The sequence below is a fragment of the Saccostrea echinata genome, unplaced genomic scaffold (genome assembly GCF_033153115.1).
Source record: "Saccostrea echinata isolate AGI-Se365-2 ecotype Australia unplaced genomic scaffold, CSIRO_AGI_Sech_v1 ptg000017l, whole genome shotgun sequence".
NCBI lineage: Eukaryota > Metazoa > Mollusca > Bivalvia > Ostreida > Ostreidae > Saccostrea > Saccostrea echinata.
The window spans coordinates 4,862,145-4,880,423 of record NW_026889766.1 but is presented as its reverse complement, the minus strand read 5'-3'; the positions used below and the strand labels follow the sequence as shown (position 1 = coordinate 4,880,423).

The window sequence follows — 18,279 nt, the reverse complement described above, 5'->3', positions numbered from 1 at the left end:
TGGTAAAAAATCATTGAATGATCTTGTGAAAGAAATTAATAGAAAAATACAGATATGGTGCTGTTTAAATATAAAATTTACTGCAAACATTCTTTAATAAAAAAAAAAATTGGCATATAAAAAAATCATGAATTCGTATTGTACAATATTTACATGTAACACTAATACAGAAGTTTTTTTTTCACAAAAAACATTATGCAATATTTTATCAAATCTTGAATAAATGCAATACATTTGTAATTTCTGAGCAAATTAAACAGCAATTCCTTTTACAAAGGAAAACAAAGGCTCTAAACCATAATAGATTAATTTGAAACCAAACATGGATTGTTCCCCCTTGGAGTTCTTCAATGTGAGGAGGTTTAATTGTTCTCAGGTACACAGGAACTTGGTAATTTAGCCTGTAAATAAATATGAAAACAGACATTACAAAGTTTTAACATTTTAGATTTTATTGATCTAATCAATCTGAACAGCTGGCAAATGTGGCATATTGATGAAAGTCTATCTCTGTAATATTACTAGTCGTGTTAAATGCCATTCCTGCTTGAATAACCCTGCACATCTGACAAACGTAAAGTTCAATTAATTGAATACAGACAGAATACTAAATATATATTATTTATCTTTGAAGAAATTGGGGTTTTATTGTGGACAATTTTATATTTCTGCTAAATATTTGGCAAGTAAGTTAAAAATCAGCTATAAACTGAAATATCTTGTACATTGCAATTGAAAGATATTATTTATTGTGAAATGAATAACAGGGATTAAAATTAATGGTCGCCTGCTCACCTGAAGCAACTAAATACTGATACAGGTGACAAAAACTTTATAGGGCACTGGCCCGGTTGGCAACCAGAATTTCCTCTATGTCCGCAGTTGTAATAATATCATTAATAAACATAGGTTCTCATTGAAATGATAGTTTTTTGTTACTTATTTAGACAAAATACCGGTAATACAAAATACCATCGACAGCTGTCTACACAATTTTTTTAAAACAAGATGTTGTTATAAATTTATTATTGAATTTTAAATGGTACGTTTAGGTATCTATGTTTATGAGGTGTAATTTGTTTCCTGTTAAAGGTGCTTGAACCTCATGTGGCGCAGTGTTCTTTTTTTTAATATGGGTTAGTAGAGATCATGCTGGGCTAGCAAAGTTTGAAAGTTGGTAGCATTTGGCTAATCAATTTTGGGGGTTAATTTTAATCCCTGAATAATCTTGTTAAAAAAATTTCTCTGAACTTTATTTCTTTTAAGTTGTCAATAAATATTCTGTAACAAATAAAAAGTCATTCATATCAAGAAAACTACTGTTTACAATATTTTTACACCATATCACAGTAAAGTTGTGTTAAAAGAGAGATAACTCTGTTTCTGGCACCCATTTTGAAAGAGGCAAAAGGGACGAAAATATCACATCTACACTAAACATGTAACTATTATCCAATGCTGCAGTCATTCTATCAGAACAATGGGTAATGTATGTGATATGTTTATTAAGTATATGCAATACATACACAAGGTGTCCTTTTTCCGTACTGACTCCAGAAGGTGACCTGAACTTTGTTGGCATTTCCTGTTCTCTCGTCAAAACTCTGGCATTCGCTGAAGGGTGGAGAATACAGGTGAAGCGTGACTGCCGTGTCAGAGTGACTTGGGTTTTCTACGCGATGTAGCCCTATTTCATCTGCACAATCAAAAAAAAAAAAATTAAATTACATTGTACTAGGAGACTTTTCTGGGAAAATATTCATTTTAGGTGACATTTCCAAGAAATTAATTTAAATTCATGAATTTTTTTCTGTTAATTATGTCTGCCATTGTTCTCCAAAGTAGATATTTTTATTCATCATGTTTCATTGTCTGCCTGTTTATTTTATTGGATATTATCCCAAGAGGAGAAGTATAATTTGAGCAGGATCACCATTAAATCTGGTTTCAAGTTTTAGCCTATTTTGAATAACTTTGTTTAATCATGTGTATATTTTCCTGGAAAATATTTCTTACAAAGCTAAAAGCCATGCTTTTGTTATTGAAGGTTGGTGGGTGGGGGAATGGGGTGCGGGGTGCGGGGTGGGAGGCAGCTGGAGGAGGAAACTTCCTGTTGAACGTCAATCAGGGAGGAGTGGGATGGAGGGAGAGGATGGGCATCCAATTCTTGTCACAAGTTTATGGTTTCCAAATCATGCTACTGTTCTTGTGAAAAAAAATCATGAAGTTAGATTTCCAGGAAAAAAAAATCAAATAAAAACCTCACCACTTATGTAAGCCACCTCATTTCGTTTGTACAAATTTTTTCCTTTGGGTGTCATGCTGACCATATCCTCGCTTTCCGACGGCCATTCAAATAACTCCTCCTGAGCATGCCCATCCAGGACCTTCATAAAACAGTGAGCGTTCGCGTGATCGTGGATCGAAGAACCCTGGGATGTGTTCCAACAGAGAACCATCAGGTTGAATTTTCCATTTCCCGTATCCACTAAATTCCTTGTGTACCTGAGCAAAGAAACAAACAAATATCATTTCATTCTCACTTTCTATTTTCTTTTGGTTTCATAATTCGACTTGTCATACATCTAGATTTAATATAAATTTTTCACTTCCATCCTTTAACCCTTTGAATTTTTTAATGCATCAAAATAACCAGGGACAGGTTTTTTTTTTTAAATCAACCATTTGATTATGAACACTCCCCCGAGATTAATGTTCTGAACTTCTGACTGTGGTGAGGGCCCATCCCATGACACAGATTAATTCCAATGCCTTTGGATCTATACAAAATAACAGATCTATAAATGTCTCTGACCATGAATTTGTACAGTAACAGGAAAGGTTAAAATGTATGGCTGGATCAGAAATCAAACCTGGGAACCCTGCATCATTAGTCAGGTGCTCTAACCACTGAGCTACCCAGGCCGATATCCACAGCCAAACATTACATTCCTCCCTCCTTAAATTGTCTTTGCCCTTGAAGACACAACCAAGGTTCTTTTTTGCCCCATTTTTACTTGCAAATCCAGGGGTGTCAACAGCACCAAATTTTGCAACATGAAGGAGAAAATGTATGGCTGGACTAGGAATCCAACCCGGGACCCCTGCATTACTAATGTTCCATTGTTAAAATAATAAATATCCTATGGACCCCGTTTAACGACAGAATGTGTTCTGTGCACTGGCAATGTAGCAAAGCAAACATGGGCTGTAACTCTAACTCAGTGCATCTACTATGAAAAATCCAGAGACTTCCGTACGTCAACAGGGCAGGTAAATTTGAAGCAAGTAAAAAACATTGAAAAAAGTGTTCAATTCTTCCATTACAAATTTTCAAATTTTTGGGTGAAAGGTATCCACAATCACAAAGAGGTTTATGATTAAATTGATAGTTATTTTCAATGCAACTTCATTTATTTTCTCCAAAATTGTTTCAGAGCTATTCTGCAATTTTCTGCTACATTGCGGTATAGTGGAGGCATTCCAACTGTGGTGAGGGATTCTAACTACTGCATTACTAGTCAGTGCTCCAACCACTGAGTTACCCATATTCATGGTACAAACCATTACAATACAAAACACAATCATAAACTTTGTTTACATGATACTGTATTAATTAATATATACCTATGCAAATCAAAAATTGCGAATTTTTTCCAGTCTTTAGGATTACTCTTGTACGATGCCATTAATTGGGTCACGTATTCCACGTTAACATGATCACTTGCAAACACTTTGTGCAGTTCTTTAATTAATTCATCAAGATTCTGAGGAGGAACAATTTTCTTTGGGTCGTCATACATTCTAACTTCTCCCCCGCTATCGGAAATTTCCATCATGAAAAATCTTTTTCACCAACAGCAGTCAATGGATTTCTCGTTGATTTACAGAGAATATTATAATTCCTTGGAACTTTTTTTTCACAATGTCGGGTTTACTATTAAAGTTTTCCACCCCTTTCTTCACGAAACAAGAATTCTAGTCTAATCTAGATCAGTTTTTCACTTCCCTAACGTCAGCAACGACCTTGACCTACTTGCACGCTATTTTGTTTACTTATTAACTCATACACATTTGGCTCGCTTTCTTTTACACCCCCTTTAAGTCTAACAAAACTTTCAGTTTGGCATTACATCCTAACAATATTGACAATAATCTCAGTGTTTATTGAAAAAAAAAAACAACTTACAGAACACATCAACTTCTTTATTTTATATTATAAATAAATAAGACTTCTGCGTGCCCTTTTTTGACAGGACAAACTAAATGCTTTGGCCTTGGGCCAAATCATACAATGGGTTTCAAAAATATACCTTCATGTGTGCAAAACATGTTTATTTTCCAGCGAAAAATATATATACAAGGTTCTGTTCATGCGATATAGCACATAATTCATTAAACATGTAAATGAAATAAATTCATACGAAGATATTTTAAATGTTTTAAATTCCAGGGCTGGTTTTCACAAAACTATGTCTATGATAATCATAAGATTCACAAAACTATTATACACGTATCAAGTGATAGACAAGTCTTAAGACATGCCGCATGCTCTCCGATTTCCTTGGGCCATCGTAGAAAATAAAAGCCCATGGGCCACAATGCTCACCTGAGTTACGATGGCTCGATCTGCTGTTCTTCAGAAAATTTTTGAAAGATGTTGATATTCCCTTGAAAAATTGCGACCCCATATTATGGCCCAACACTAACTCTTATGGATCTCTGCATCAACACACCAAATGGATGCTTCAATATCAATATGCTAACATGGCCTTGCAATAATGGAGAAGAAATCATGCAGTGTCTTTTCCTGTATACAAAACATCATGTCAAATTTGATACTGATTTTAGGCAAATCTTACCCGGGGCCCAAAGTTAGAAAATTAAATTCACACAACACGGGAATGTTTACAAATTAATGGTTTTATTGTGTTTATAAATTTAGAAGACTAAAAAATCTTTTATAGTTCCATGCAAAGCTTTGGTCCCCTAGCTATGATGGCCCCAAGCTAGCCCCCGGAGCCATGAGTTGAACAATAAAATCTACACTGCCCCATGAAGCCTTCACATAATTTTTCTAGTCCAGTGGTTTTGAGAAAAAAGATTTTTCAAATATATCTTAATGTAAAACTTTCATTCTCTATTGTGATCACTCCCGAAAAGGCCCTGGTGGTCATGATTGAACATGCAATTTACAATCAGTAGTTCTTGGGAAGATTTTAACAGATTTTTTTTAATGTACTTCAATGTTCAACTTTCATCCCGTATTGTGACCCCACCTTTCCCCAGGGGGTCACGATTTGAACAATTTAAAATTTACACTTCGTCAGGAAGCTAGCTCCCACATACATATATGCGAGTTGAAATGAACACATATTCTAGCCCAGTGTATTTCTAAACATTTTCCATTGATATTTCAATGCAAAACTTTTATCCCTCATTGTTGCCTCACTCTTACGCCAGGGGTCATGATTTGAACAGTTTAGAATATCTACACTGCCTCATGCAGGAAACTTTAACATAAATTCCACCGTTTTTGGCCCAGTGTTCTTGGGAAGAAAATTTTTTAATGATCCCCCAATTTTTGCATTTTCTTGATTATCTCCTCATGAAGGAGACAAGGGCCTTTCTTTGAACAATTTAATATCCCCTTCACCAAAGAAGTGTTTTGTGCCAACTTTGGCTGAATAGGTCCAGCGGTTTGGTAGAGCATTTGCTGGAACCGGCAATGTATCTTTGATTGTAAGGATTTTGATGAAGTTGATGAAGTTTAGGAATCCTATGGAAGCCCATTTAGGACCTATCAATTTTTTTTTTAATTCGATATAACGAATTGTCGAATTTGTTTGAATGAATTTAAATCGTTATAAAAATTTATTGAATTCGTTTTACCGATTTAAATTTGTCACAATTTTTTTTGAATTCGCTGTAAAAAACAAATTGAACAAATTAAATTCATTTAAACAAATTCTAAAATTTGTTATAACGAATTAGGGTCGTTTAATCGAATTCGACAGTTAGGGCCGATTGAAAAGTATTTGAGAATTCGTTACATCGAATTCAACAAATTTGTTATAACAAATTTAATTCGTTATAACGAATTAAAAAAAAAACTGTTTTAACGAATTTAATTCGACCTAACAAATTTTAGAATCCGTTTAAACGAATTTAATTCGTTATAACAATTTTTTGAATTCGTTGTAACGAATTTAATTCGATATAACAAATTTTTGTTTGTAAGGACATGTAAAACTTAAATTTAAAGGTTGAAGGTAATGAACCGTGACCAATCTCACAAATCCAGTACACAAAACAAATCTCGAACAGCTTACGATGGCCAAATATACAGCCACGGGTTTTAAAATTTAAAAATCTTTGACGTCACATATGACTTGAGAATACGATAATGTAGATCGTTTCTCAAATTAGACACTATATATCAAATCTACCTGTTTTCCATATACTGAAACGCTGACAAAAGATCTTAAACAAATAAGCACAATTTTTTTTCTTGAAACCGCTCCCCCTTTGATTTCCAATATCCTAATCAATCAAAATATTTATTTTTTGAATGTGACATGGTCTTCATTGCTGACTTTTTGAGACGATGTGATTTGAAAATATGACAAAAGTGCATGGATTGACACACTCTCTACCATCGGCTCATACATTCACCTCTGTCGTTGGCTCGCGTATATCACAGTGATAAGCACGAGAAATAGTGCGTTTGTTTAAATTCATTATAATTAAATGTCTGCACTAATGTTTCTCTTTTAAGGTAGATATTTACTAAGTATATCTAGTACTATTTGTTTAATTTGAAATAATCCTTGGAATGTTATGATTTTTACGTTATGTCAAAAATCTTGACGTGAGCCCATCGCAGAGGTGTCTGAGAGAGGAACGAACGACAACTCTGCATAGCAGATTGGGATCGACAAAGAATTTAATGTTACAGAGGCGTTTTAGTAAACAAAGATTTCGTGAATATTTATTACCAAAAGGTATTAAATCTCCTTTAGACGAATGGTATAGGAACTTGAAACGATCTATGGCATAAGATGTCCTAAACACCATTCATACCAACCTATTGTTGTAAACGATGTTCTGCTATCATAAATTTAATTGTCAAGGTATCCAAACTAATTGTCTTTTTTTCAAAAATATTTACATTGTTTTGTTCCATGTGTGACCGGAATTTTTTTTTATATTCTGTTATTATCAGAATCAAAATATCTTTGGCTTATATTACACAAAAATGCATGTATGCATGTGTGCCAAGTAATGATGCATTCAGACCAAGTTAGGATCATATCAATCGACATAACTGAAACATGACTCCTCTCAAAGAATCTTTATAATAGCACATCATTGCGTCTATTGTCTGAGAAATGTAGACAACCTTTATGTTGGTATTACCCATGACAAAACACTGAATATTGTTGTCAAGAATTGGAGGAATAGAATGATGTGATCCAAATGAAATGTTTTGCGTCATAAATTTTAGAAATTTCTTATTTCCTCGGTAAGTAATAACTTAAATGTATAAAAAAGAAATAAAAACTTTTACATTAGTGCTAGAATTTTAACTGATTTTTTTCTGAATACCAATCAATAATTTATTACGGATTAAATAATATTAAAAAGTTATTCACATAATCGTGTCTTTCCCTTCCTACAAAAAGATAATATATTAATTAATCTTTTAGTAAAAGGATCGGTTTAAGTGCTTTACGTACTTAACCCTTTGTCCTTTTTACAAAGAAAATCGTAGTTCCCTTTCTAAGGAAGAAATTCTTCAAAATCATATGTCAGTTTTGAATATTTTTAATATTCCAAACAACCAAAATGAATTTGAATTACCATATATATATTGGATTCCGAAACTTCATAAAAATCTTTACAAACAAAGATACATAGCGGGTTCCAGTAAATGTTCAACCAAGCCTCTTTCTTTACTCCCCCACTAAGATATTAACAGTGGTGAAGGAGAATCTTCAAGAGTACTGTGCAACAATATATTCGAGAAATGGTGTAACTCAGATGTGGATACTTAAAAATTCCAAGGAACTTTTGGAAAATTTGAAATCACAAGATTTTACCAAAATCAACAGCTTAAAAACTTATGACTTTTCTACTTTATACACAATCATTCCCCACGATAAATTAAAGTCCAGGCTTTTTGATATAATTGACAGCTGCTTTTCAATAAAAATGGAACTCGTAAATATACTTACCTTGTCATTGGTCATTTACAAAATTATTTTGTTAAAAAACATTCTGATTGTACACACAAGTACTCTGAAGTTGACATTAAAAAGATGCTTGAGTTTCTGATTGACAGTATCTATGTGGTTTTTGGAGACCAGGTCTTCCAACAATCTATTGGAATTCCCATGGGTACCAATTGCAACCCGTTATTAGCAGACCTGTTTTTGTATTCATATGAAGCAGAATTTGTCCAAAATCTTGTACGTAAAAAGAAGAAAACACTTAATTGCTGTGGCCTTCAACTCGACATTTAGATATATCGACGATGTATTGTCAATTAATGGCTATTTCCATTTTTATGTCGATATGATATGTCCTAGTGAGCTTGAGATAAAAGATACCACAGAGTCTGACACATCTGTTTCATATTTGGATATTTTACTTGAAAAAGACGTTAATGGTAATCTAACAACCAAGCTTTATGATAAACGTGATGACTTTAACTTTTCAATCGTCAACTTCCCTTACTTATGCAGCAATATACCTTCATCACCTGCATACGTGGTATATATCTCTCAGTTGATTCGATACGCAAGAGCATGCTCTACGTATGTACAATTTCTAAACCGAGGTAAATTATTGACAAACAAGTTGATGAAACAGGAATATCAACTATCTCGTTTAAAGTCATCATTTCGTAAGTTCTAATGTCGATACAATGACCTTGTCAGCAAATACAATTTATCATTGAGTCAAATGCTGAATGACGTTTTTCATACTAATTGTTAGGCCATTATTTACACACTGAATTGTCGACGGATTTTTCCGTTATTTCCCGATCATGACAAGGAGCACACGGCGGGTGTGAACGGTCGGCAGGGGATGCTCACTCCTCCATGGCACCTGATCCCACCTCTGATGTTTAGAGGTCCGTGTTTGCTCTGCTCCTATTTTGTATTGTTTAATGGACTTTTGAGCCTGAATACTGTTCGTTATCTCCATATATTTCATGTAGTAATGCACTTACAAATATTCGAAAGTATCTAAGATATCCAGTAAGTCCCAGACACTTTAAACAATTGTGCAATAGCGTACATGTACCTATATAAAAAGTACTTTTTCTTGTAGAATTGGTAAAAATTTAAGGTGACATTAATATGTTTCCATCATGGCTACTGCAAACAGTCCGTACATTTCAACAGAAGGGACAACAAATGCTAACAGGGCGTGTCGACTTTTACTTGGTCCCTGTACCGATCAACTGAGAGATGTTCTTCGCAAAGAGGTTCCACCTTCTTCATTTGTCGTTGAAATTAGCAAACAAAAGTATAATCTTCCTAGATTAAATCCCGAACAAAGGGACCTGATTTTACCACACGGTGGGTCCTACTCTGGAAATTATGATGACTTTGATATTTCACTGTTGTACATTCTTTTACGGAACATATGTAACATTACACCTCATAAAAATGGTTGGGGAAATGTCCCGGATGTAAATGATTCGTGTCTTTCTGCAAATATCGAAAAAATACGAGTTGTCCGAAACAATACTGTTCATTCTGCAAGACCTACCCTCGCAAACAGTGAATTTAATGATATTTGGACATCAGTTCGAGTTGCAGTAGTAGAAATGGATACTTTTCTTTCAAATGGAAATTACTATGAGAGGGAAGTTGACATTTTGAGACACACAACAATGGATCCCGTCCAAGACAAGCACTACAGAGACCAACTGACCAAACAATATGCTGATGATCAAGATACTAAAGAATACATTCGTACTATTGAGGGTATACATAAATCTTTTTTAAAATACAAAAATGTTAATGTAATATACAAAGATGAACTTGCAACAAATGTTACAAAAAATCCCAGCAAATATAAAAAGCCGAAGAAAGAACGGAAATCATAGTCTATTTATATGTATTACATGTATATACTTACTATTGATATACATGTATTGTTGATTTAAAAGAATATACCCCAAATCAAATTTCCGGATCATTGCACTTTGTTTTTCTAAATTTTATTTCTCTTTAAGAAACAACGAATGTGTTGCACTTTTTGTGGAAAATATAGAAAATATAGTCAGTATACACTTAAAATTTCCTCTTGTTTATATCTACAAATTACGCCTTACCACTGCCAGACTACTATTTTCATTTTAGAAAACATTGGAAGTTACCAGAAAGAAACAGCCGGCAGGATAAGTCACATCGAGGGTTAGTTGTAGTTTTTGAATGTCATTAAAAGGTACATTTGTATATTTTTTTAAATTGTTATAGTTAGTGCAAATCGTCAAAGAAATACGGACAAGGTAATAAAAAAATGAAATCAAACTTCAGGGTTGATGACATACCGTCGAATATAAAAGAACACACAGGGCTTGGGGCTTTTTATTGGCTACTTCAAAACGGAGCAAGGACAGTTGCTAAATACTAACTTATATAAAAAAGAAAGTTACGAACATAACAAATAAATGTATATTTGTCACGTGGTCAAGCTGGCTATCTCCAAAAATCACACAAATTCAACTAAGTTTTAATAAATTTATTTACAAAAAAAAAAAAGAATAATAATAATAATAAAGAAGATTTCAAACAGACAACCACACTCTGATCCACACTATTAAACCAAAAAAAAAAAAATAATAGCAATTGGTAACCAATAATCAGACAATTAACCAATTAACCCCGGGTATAGATTTCACTCAAAGTATCATTGCCAAACATGTTCACCGATCCATGATTATCCTTGTCATAATCATCAACATCATCTTCGTCAACATCATCATCCTCATCCTCGATGCAGGAATGAAATCATTAGGTTTGCCATTTCGTCAGTGTTCGTATAACGAGCTAATACAATGTTACGTGGATTGACTTATCTGTATCTGTCCACCCCCAGTGAATCTTGTTCCACACACAGCATCCTTCCGGGCCTTAGTCCTGGAACCTTTCGCTGTGTCTCGACGATCCCCTCAGCTTAGTGCATGTATCCAGCACATGTCATACCAGTGTCCTTGACGCTACAATGACGAATATTTTTAAGTCACATGTTTCACTAAATAATGTTTGGCAACACTACTATGTTTGGCAATTCATTCTCATAAATACATAAATCAATCAATAGGTATAAATTATAATGGTTACCAGTTAACATAAGTCAAAACAAATTATTGCCAACATGGCGCACCTTACTTTCGACTTCCGGTCATTCACTTCCGCCCAGACATTTAAACCAAAATTTAAATGGACAAAATATTTCACATAATGTAACAAATCTGAATACAAGAAAATTGCGTACAATAGCACCTTTAAACTCTATCGATATAATACAAAAGCCATTCGAACACTCTCGCTAACCGTCACACCTGACTGAACAACAGGTAAAATTGTGAGAGCTGGCCAAGTTCAGAAATAAGAACGAATACGTATTCAGTAATAAATTTACTTAAAAAAAACTATATACATAACGAATATTAATAATATTATAAGTAAATACTTACCACGGACCTGTCTCCGTGCCAAAGTCAAGATACTGATTGTATGGCAGCTATTTGCATGTACACTTAGAAACGTGTCTGCAGCTACGCTTCTCTGCCGGGAATGACCAGGCCTCAATTGTTCTGGTCGGCCAAGCTATTTTGCAAGGGCTTATGGGTAGATGGGGCATAGGGACAAAACGCGGGAAATACAAATAATATGTACAAGTATAATAGTGATTGTTACACACCTCCCCCCTTAGTTAAAAAAATGGTAACATTTTTTTTTAAACAACAATCACTACCAACTTGTCCTAACAATTTTAAAATAACTAAACGTATTTACAAAATTCTTAATACAAACCTGACTAATTTGTCCTTAGCTGATTATTGGCGACTAAGGTAATCGGCACCTACGTTTTGGCTTCCCTTTATAGCTTCTATCCGGAACCGATAAGGTTGTAATTGTAGAGCCCAGCGCATTAACCTCGAATTCTCTGTTTTGGACTTGTTAAGGTATGTTAATGGCTGATGGTCGGTTTCCAATACAAACTCACGTCCATATAGATATTGATGGAACTTCTGAATTCCCCATACTACTGCTAAGCATTCCTTCTCTACAACAGCGTATGACTTCTCTCTGGGCTGCAATTTTCTGCTTGCGTAAGCCACTGGAAGCTTTTCTCCATGTTCCTCCTGCAAAAGAACTGCTCCTAACCCGTCATCAGCAGCATCTGTTCGTAAAATGAATACTTCACTGAAGTCTGGAAGCTTCAGAATTGGCTCTGAGCACAACATCTGTTTCAGCGTATCGAATGCACGTTGTTGATTATCTGTCCAAACTACTTTGTTAGGCTGACCTTTCTTTGTTAAATCTGATAATGGAGCGGCAATGGCTGAAAAGTTCGGTATGAATTTTCTGTAGAATCCTGCCAATCCCAAGAACGATCTAACCTGCTTCTTTGTCATGGGTACTGGTGCACTTCGAATAGCCTCTATCTTGTTTGACTCTGGTTTCAGTCTCTGGTCACCTACTACGTGTCCTAAGCAGTCGATCTGATCATATCCTATGAAACACTTAGACGGTCGTGCTGTAAGTCCTGCTTTCCTAAGTCTGGTAAATAACTCTCTCAATGTCATTAGATGTTCTTCCCACGTATCTGTGTATACGATTATATCGTCTATGAAGTTATCAACACCGACCATGCCCTGTAAAAGTTTCCTCATGAGTCGGCTAAACGTCGCCGGGGCATTAACTAACCCGAATGGCATAGTACGAAATTGATACAAACCAGACGGTGTTGAGAAGGCTGTGAGAGCTTTACTTTCATCTTCCATAGGAACTTGCCAGTATCCTTTACTCAAATCCAATTTTGAGACGTACTTCTTCCCTGCCATCTTTGAAAATATACTTTCTGTGTTCGGCATAGGCTCAGCGTCGAAAACAGTAACAGAGTTTAGTCTTCGAAAGTCTATGCAGAATCTGTTTGTTCCGTCCTTTTTCCTGGCTATGACTACCGGTGATGAATATGGTGAAACAGATGGTTCTATTACATTCAACTGTAACATCTTCTCCACTTCTTCCTTTATGACACTCTCGGTATTGAAAGGAATAGGATACTGCTTCACCCGTATAGGATCTGATGATGTCAGTTCAATCTTATGTTTCACTAGTGTAGTCATTCCTGGAACGTCAGTGAGAACATCAGCATACGACTCACACAAACATTTCACCGATTCTAGCTTATTCGCATCCAGTCCTTCATTGAAACGTACATCTGACACTGTTTCTGTCTGAGTATCTGTTGGTAGCATCATTAAATTCTGCTCATCCGGTGTTCCCTCTTCGCTGAAGTCAATTAGTGATATGGCGCAAGTTGTTAGAACCCCACAGCGTATTTCCTCACGAGGAATGTACTTTTTCAACAAATTGGCGTGAAGTGTCTTTAGTTTACCATGCATCTCAACTTTGTAATCCATATCGCCAACTTTCTGTACAACTTTGTAAGGTCCTCGCCATTGCATCAGAAGTTTATTTGACTTTGTAGGAAGAAGAACAAGTACTAAGTCACCAACTTTCATCCTTCGATCAATTGTTCTCTTGTTATAATGTTTTCTCTGGTGCTTCCTTGCTTTTTCCAATTGTTGATGAGCAATCTTGCAAGTCTCTTCAAGTTTTTCCTTTAAATCTAGAATATATTGGTATGTAGTCTTCACCTCTTTGTCTGGTATGTCCTTGGTCCATAGTTCCTTCAGTATCATCATTGGGCCACGCACTGATCGACCATATAGAAGCTCAAAGGGTGAAAATCCAAGGCTCTCTTGAGGTATCTCACGATAAGCAAAGAGTAGTGCGTTGAGGTACTTGTCCCAGTCTTTAGGGCGTTCAGCACACATGCGCTTGAGCATCTGCTTCAACGTGCCGTTGAATTTTTCAACAAGGCCGTTGCACATCGGATGATACGGCGTTGTAGTTAGGCGTTTGAGTGACAGCAATCGGCTAACTTCTTTCATAACTTCAGATGTAAACTGTGAACCCTGGTCTGTAAGCATTTCAGATGGAATACCAACTCTACTGAAAACGTCTACAAGCGCTTCTGCAACTCGTTCAGTTTCAATTCCTTGCAGTGCCACAGCTTCTGGATACCTGGTCGCATAGTCTATAATAGTGAGGATATATCTATTTCCTCTGTCTGTGATTGGCTGGAGTGGACCAACAATATCCACAGCAATGCGTTGAAATGGTTCTGATATCATGGGCATTTGTCCAAGAGGAACTGCAGGTACTTTTCCCTTAGGTATTGTTCGTTGGCACACGTCACATGAACGACAAAATCGCCTGACGTCTGCTTGTACTCCTGGCCAAAAGAATTCTGCTAGTATTCTGTCTGTGGTCTTCTTAACACCCAAGTGGCCTGCCATAAGACATTCATGAGCCATCTTCATAACCAGTGATCTGTACTTTTTCGGAACCATAAGCTGTCGATAAGTCTTTCCATTTGACACTTTTGGACTACTGAATTCTCTGTAGAGTAATTGCTTCCGTATATACATCCGAGTTGAACCTCCATCACCAAGCTCCTTTACTGTCTCTTGTTTAGCAAAGTCCCAACTCTTGCTTAATGAATCATCCCTCATCTGTTCACTTAACATCTCATCCCGTGATACATCTTGTAGAGTTTCAGGAACCCTCAATGGTTTATAAGGTAACTGCTTTTTCTTTAGTTGGCTGAGTGTCTCAACAGCAAATGAAGGTTTAGTTGATTTCATCCAGTGAATATCCGGGTTGTCTGGTTTCCGAACGCCATCAAAATTTCCAAGAATCAGATCAAACATTGGTGTTTCAAAGCACGATACTTCAATTGTTCCAGTAAAATATGGTGTGTCAACTTCAACTATCGCAACATCTGCATCTATTATACTTCCGTCAGCCAGCATGCATTTGTGAGTTTTTCCAGTCATTTGGTTTGAAGTAACCAAGCTTTTCCGAATCACCGCACCACGACATCCGGTATCTCTTAACACTGTCACAAGTCTGTCTCCAACACATCCTTTCACCACTGGCATCACACCATTAGAAACGGAATCAATGTCACTAATGTCACTTTGTAGCCATGGTTTATGGGCACCAACAAAAGAAGAATCATGTTCTTTCCCCTGTGAAAAGCGACGTCCAGATCTGTTGAAGCTCTGTTGTTGCTCACTATAGCGGGATGGTTTTTGTGGTCTGTCAGATTTTTCCAGAGTGTTTGCTGTCTTGGTTGCGGAAGATTTCCTTAAGGGGCAATCAAACTGCTTGTGTCCGTATTTGTCACAATTAAAACACTTGACTCCACCACTGGGTTTGCTACTGTCACTAGTGCTTGGAAAGGAGAATTGCTTTCCTATGGAAACTTTCTTTTCGAAGATAGGTCTCTGGGTAACAGCTGATGAACTAGTTGCTCTTGCCTCAACAAACTGATCAGCATATCTGGCCATATCCTGAATAGAAGGAGGAATTCGTTCTTTCAAGAATAAGGAAAGTTCTTTGTTACAACACAAAATAAATTGTTCCCGCAACATCAAGTCTTTGAATCCTTCATACGTCTTATTTGTTTTCGCTAATTCCATCCACCTCTCCAGATAACTTTCGATTCTTGTTGAAAACTGAAGAAAGGTTTCACTCCCATCGGGTTTTGAAGATCTGAATTTCTTTCTGAATCCATCCTCAGTCATGTCGAAACGTTTCATCAGTGCTTTTTTAAGTTCATCAAAGTCCAATGCACTATCTGGTGGTAATCTAGCGAACACGTCCAACGCTTTTCCTTTTAGAAGTGCACTCAAGTGAGCTCCCCAGTTTGTTCTTTGCCATTTCTGTGAGATAGCGTATCTTTCAAAGCGTTGTATATATGCGTCGATGTTGTCTTTTGCCTCATCAAATGCTGGTAGTTTTGGTCCTCTAACAGGTTGTTGGGTTTCAGGGTGATGCAGGGCTGTAGACTCAAGAACTTTCTGTGATCTTTCTGCTGCCAACACTTGAAATTTGTGATCTATTTCCATCTCTTCTATTTTTCTTTTATGTTCAGCCTCAGCGTTTTGCTCTCTCTTGATCTCCAATTCTAGTTGAAAGTCACGTTCTTGTTTAGCCATGCGTTCTGCACGATCTTTTTCACGTTCATCTCGGAGTCTTGCTTGTTCATTATTCACAAACTGTTGAAGTTCTGCATCCTTGAGTCCCATCTGCGTCCCAATTTCCAAGAGCTCCTTCATCTCCTTGATGGTAGACATCGTGCCTATAATTACTGTGCCACCTTACCAAAACTTTAATAATCCAAGGATAATATACTTTCCAATTAATAAATATGTCTTACACCACCTTACCTTTGACCTACTTAAGAGAGAACCATTCTTTCACTTACCTCTATCTTACTATGTACAGGAATCTCAAGACTAACTACTACTAGAGCAACCTAACCTATTTACATCTACTTGGCAAACCTTCACCTAGATAGTGAAAATGTGTAATTTGGAGAGGGTCAGCAATCCCACCGCTGCCACCAAATGTCACGTGGTCAAGCTGGCTATCTCCAAAAATCACACAAATTCAACTAAGTTTTAATAAATTTATTTACAAAAAAAAAAAAGAATAATAATAATAATAAAGAAGATTTCAAACAGACAACCACACTCTGATCCACACTATTAAACCAAAAAAAAAAAAATAATAGCAATTGGTAACCAATAATCAGACAATTAACCAATTAACCCCGGGTATAGATTTCACTCAAAGTATCATTGCCAAACATGTTCACCGATCCATGATTATCCTTGTCATAATCATCAACATCATCTTCGTCAACATCATCATCCTCATCCTCGATGCAGGAATGAAATCATTAGGTTTGCCATTTCGTCAGTGTTCGTATAACGAGCTAATACAATGTTACGTGGATTGACTTATCTGTATCTGTCCACCCCCAGTGAATCTTGTTCCACACACAGCATCCTTCCGGGCCTTAGTCCTGGAACCTTTCGCTGTGTCTCGACGATCCCCTCAGCTTAGTGCATGTATCCAGCACATGTCATACCAGTGTCCTTGACGCTACAATGACGAATATTTTTAAGTCACATGTTTCACTAAATAATGTTTGGCAACACTACTATGTTTGGCAATTCATTCTCATAAATACATAAATCAATCAATAGGTATAAATTATAATGGTTACCAGTTAACATAAGTCAAAACAAATTATTGCCAACATGGCGCACCTTACTTTCGACTTCCGGTCATTCACTTCCGCCCAGACATTTAAACCAAAATTTAAATGGACAAAATATTTCACATAATGTAACAAATCTGAATACAAGAAAATTGCGTACAATGGCACCTTTAAACTCTATCGATATAATACAAAAGCCATTCGAACACTCTCGCTAACCGTCACACCTGACTGAACAACAGGTAAAATTGTGAGAGCTGGCCAAGTTCAGAAATAAGAACGAATACGTATTCAGTAATAAATTTACTTAAAAAAAACTATATACATAACGAATATTAATAATATTATAAGTAAATACTTACCACGGACCTGTCTCCGTGCCAAAGTCAAGATACTGATTGTATGGCAGCTATTTGCATGTACACTTAGAAACGTGTCTGCAGCTACGCTTCTCTGCCGGGAATGACCAGGCCTCAATTGTTCTGGTCGGCCAAGCTATTTTGCAAGGGCTTATGGGTAGATGGGGCATAGGGACAAAACGCGGGAAATACAAATAATATGTACAAGTATAATAGTGATTGTTACAATATTTAATACATGTACATGCAAAATGAACGAGTGTAACTGCATGAAGTTTCTTTTGTCACTTAAAGTTTCTCAATAATGTCATATAAAGTGAAAACATGTATAGTTTTTATGGAAGCATCCTCTTTTTGTTTGTCGTATACTGCATTATGTCCTTATAGAAGGAACATTTCTTAAAATACAGACCTGTAAAACTATTTCGATTCTAGTCAAATGATTCGGTTTTATTTTTTGAAGAGCGAATGGTTTCCTTAAAATGTAGAGGGTTTCCCTTTGATATCATAGCACATACCATTTGTC

The 18,279-nt window shown here is 36.0% G+C and overlaps 3 protein-coding genes across 3 annotated transcripts; 1 reads left to right on the top strand and 2 right to left on the bottom strand.

The window, feature by feature from the left end:
• Nucleotides 1-4: 4 nt before the first annotated feature.
• On the bottom strand, nucleotides 5-4,019 carry LOC133189154 (cysteine dioxygenase type 1-like). Its single transcript, XM_061324562.1, has 4 exons — nucleotides 3,628-4,019; nucleotides 2,267-2,505; nucleotides 1,527-1,696; nucleotides 5-401 (listed from the first exon to the last, which is right to left on the bottom strand). The coding sequence occupies exons 1-4, from the start codon at nucleotides 3,837-3,839 to the stop codon at nucleotides 363-365; spliced, it is 660 nt and encodes a 219-aa protein (XP_061180546.1). The 5' UTR covers nucleotides 3,840-4,019; the 3' UTR covers nucleotides 5-362.
• A 5,337-nt stretch (nucleotides 4,020-9,356) lies between these two features.
• On the top strand, nucleotides 9,357-10,438 carry LOC133189267 (uncharacterized). The gene is made up of 2 exons (XM_061324670.1): nucleotides 9,357-10,001; nucleotides 10,380-10,438. Exons 1-2 carry the CDS (start codon nucleotides 9,380-9,382, stop codon nucleotides 10,436-10,438), a joined length of 681 nt encoding a protein of 226 aa, XP_061180654.1. The 5' UTR covers nucleotides 9,357-9,379.
• A 1,644-nt stretch (nucleotides 10,439-12,082) lies between these two features.
• Nucleotides 12,083-16,462, bottom strand: LOC133189266 (uncharacterized). The gene has a single exon (XM_061324669.1). It carries the CDS (start codon nucleotides 16,460-16,462, stop codon nucleotides 12,083-12,085), a length of 4,380 nt encoding a protein of 1,459 aa, XP_061180653.1.
• Between the last annotated feature and the right edge of the window lie 1,817 nt (nucleotides 16,463-18,279).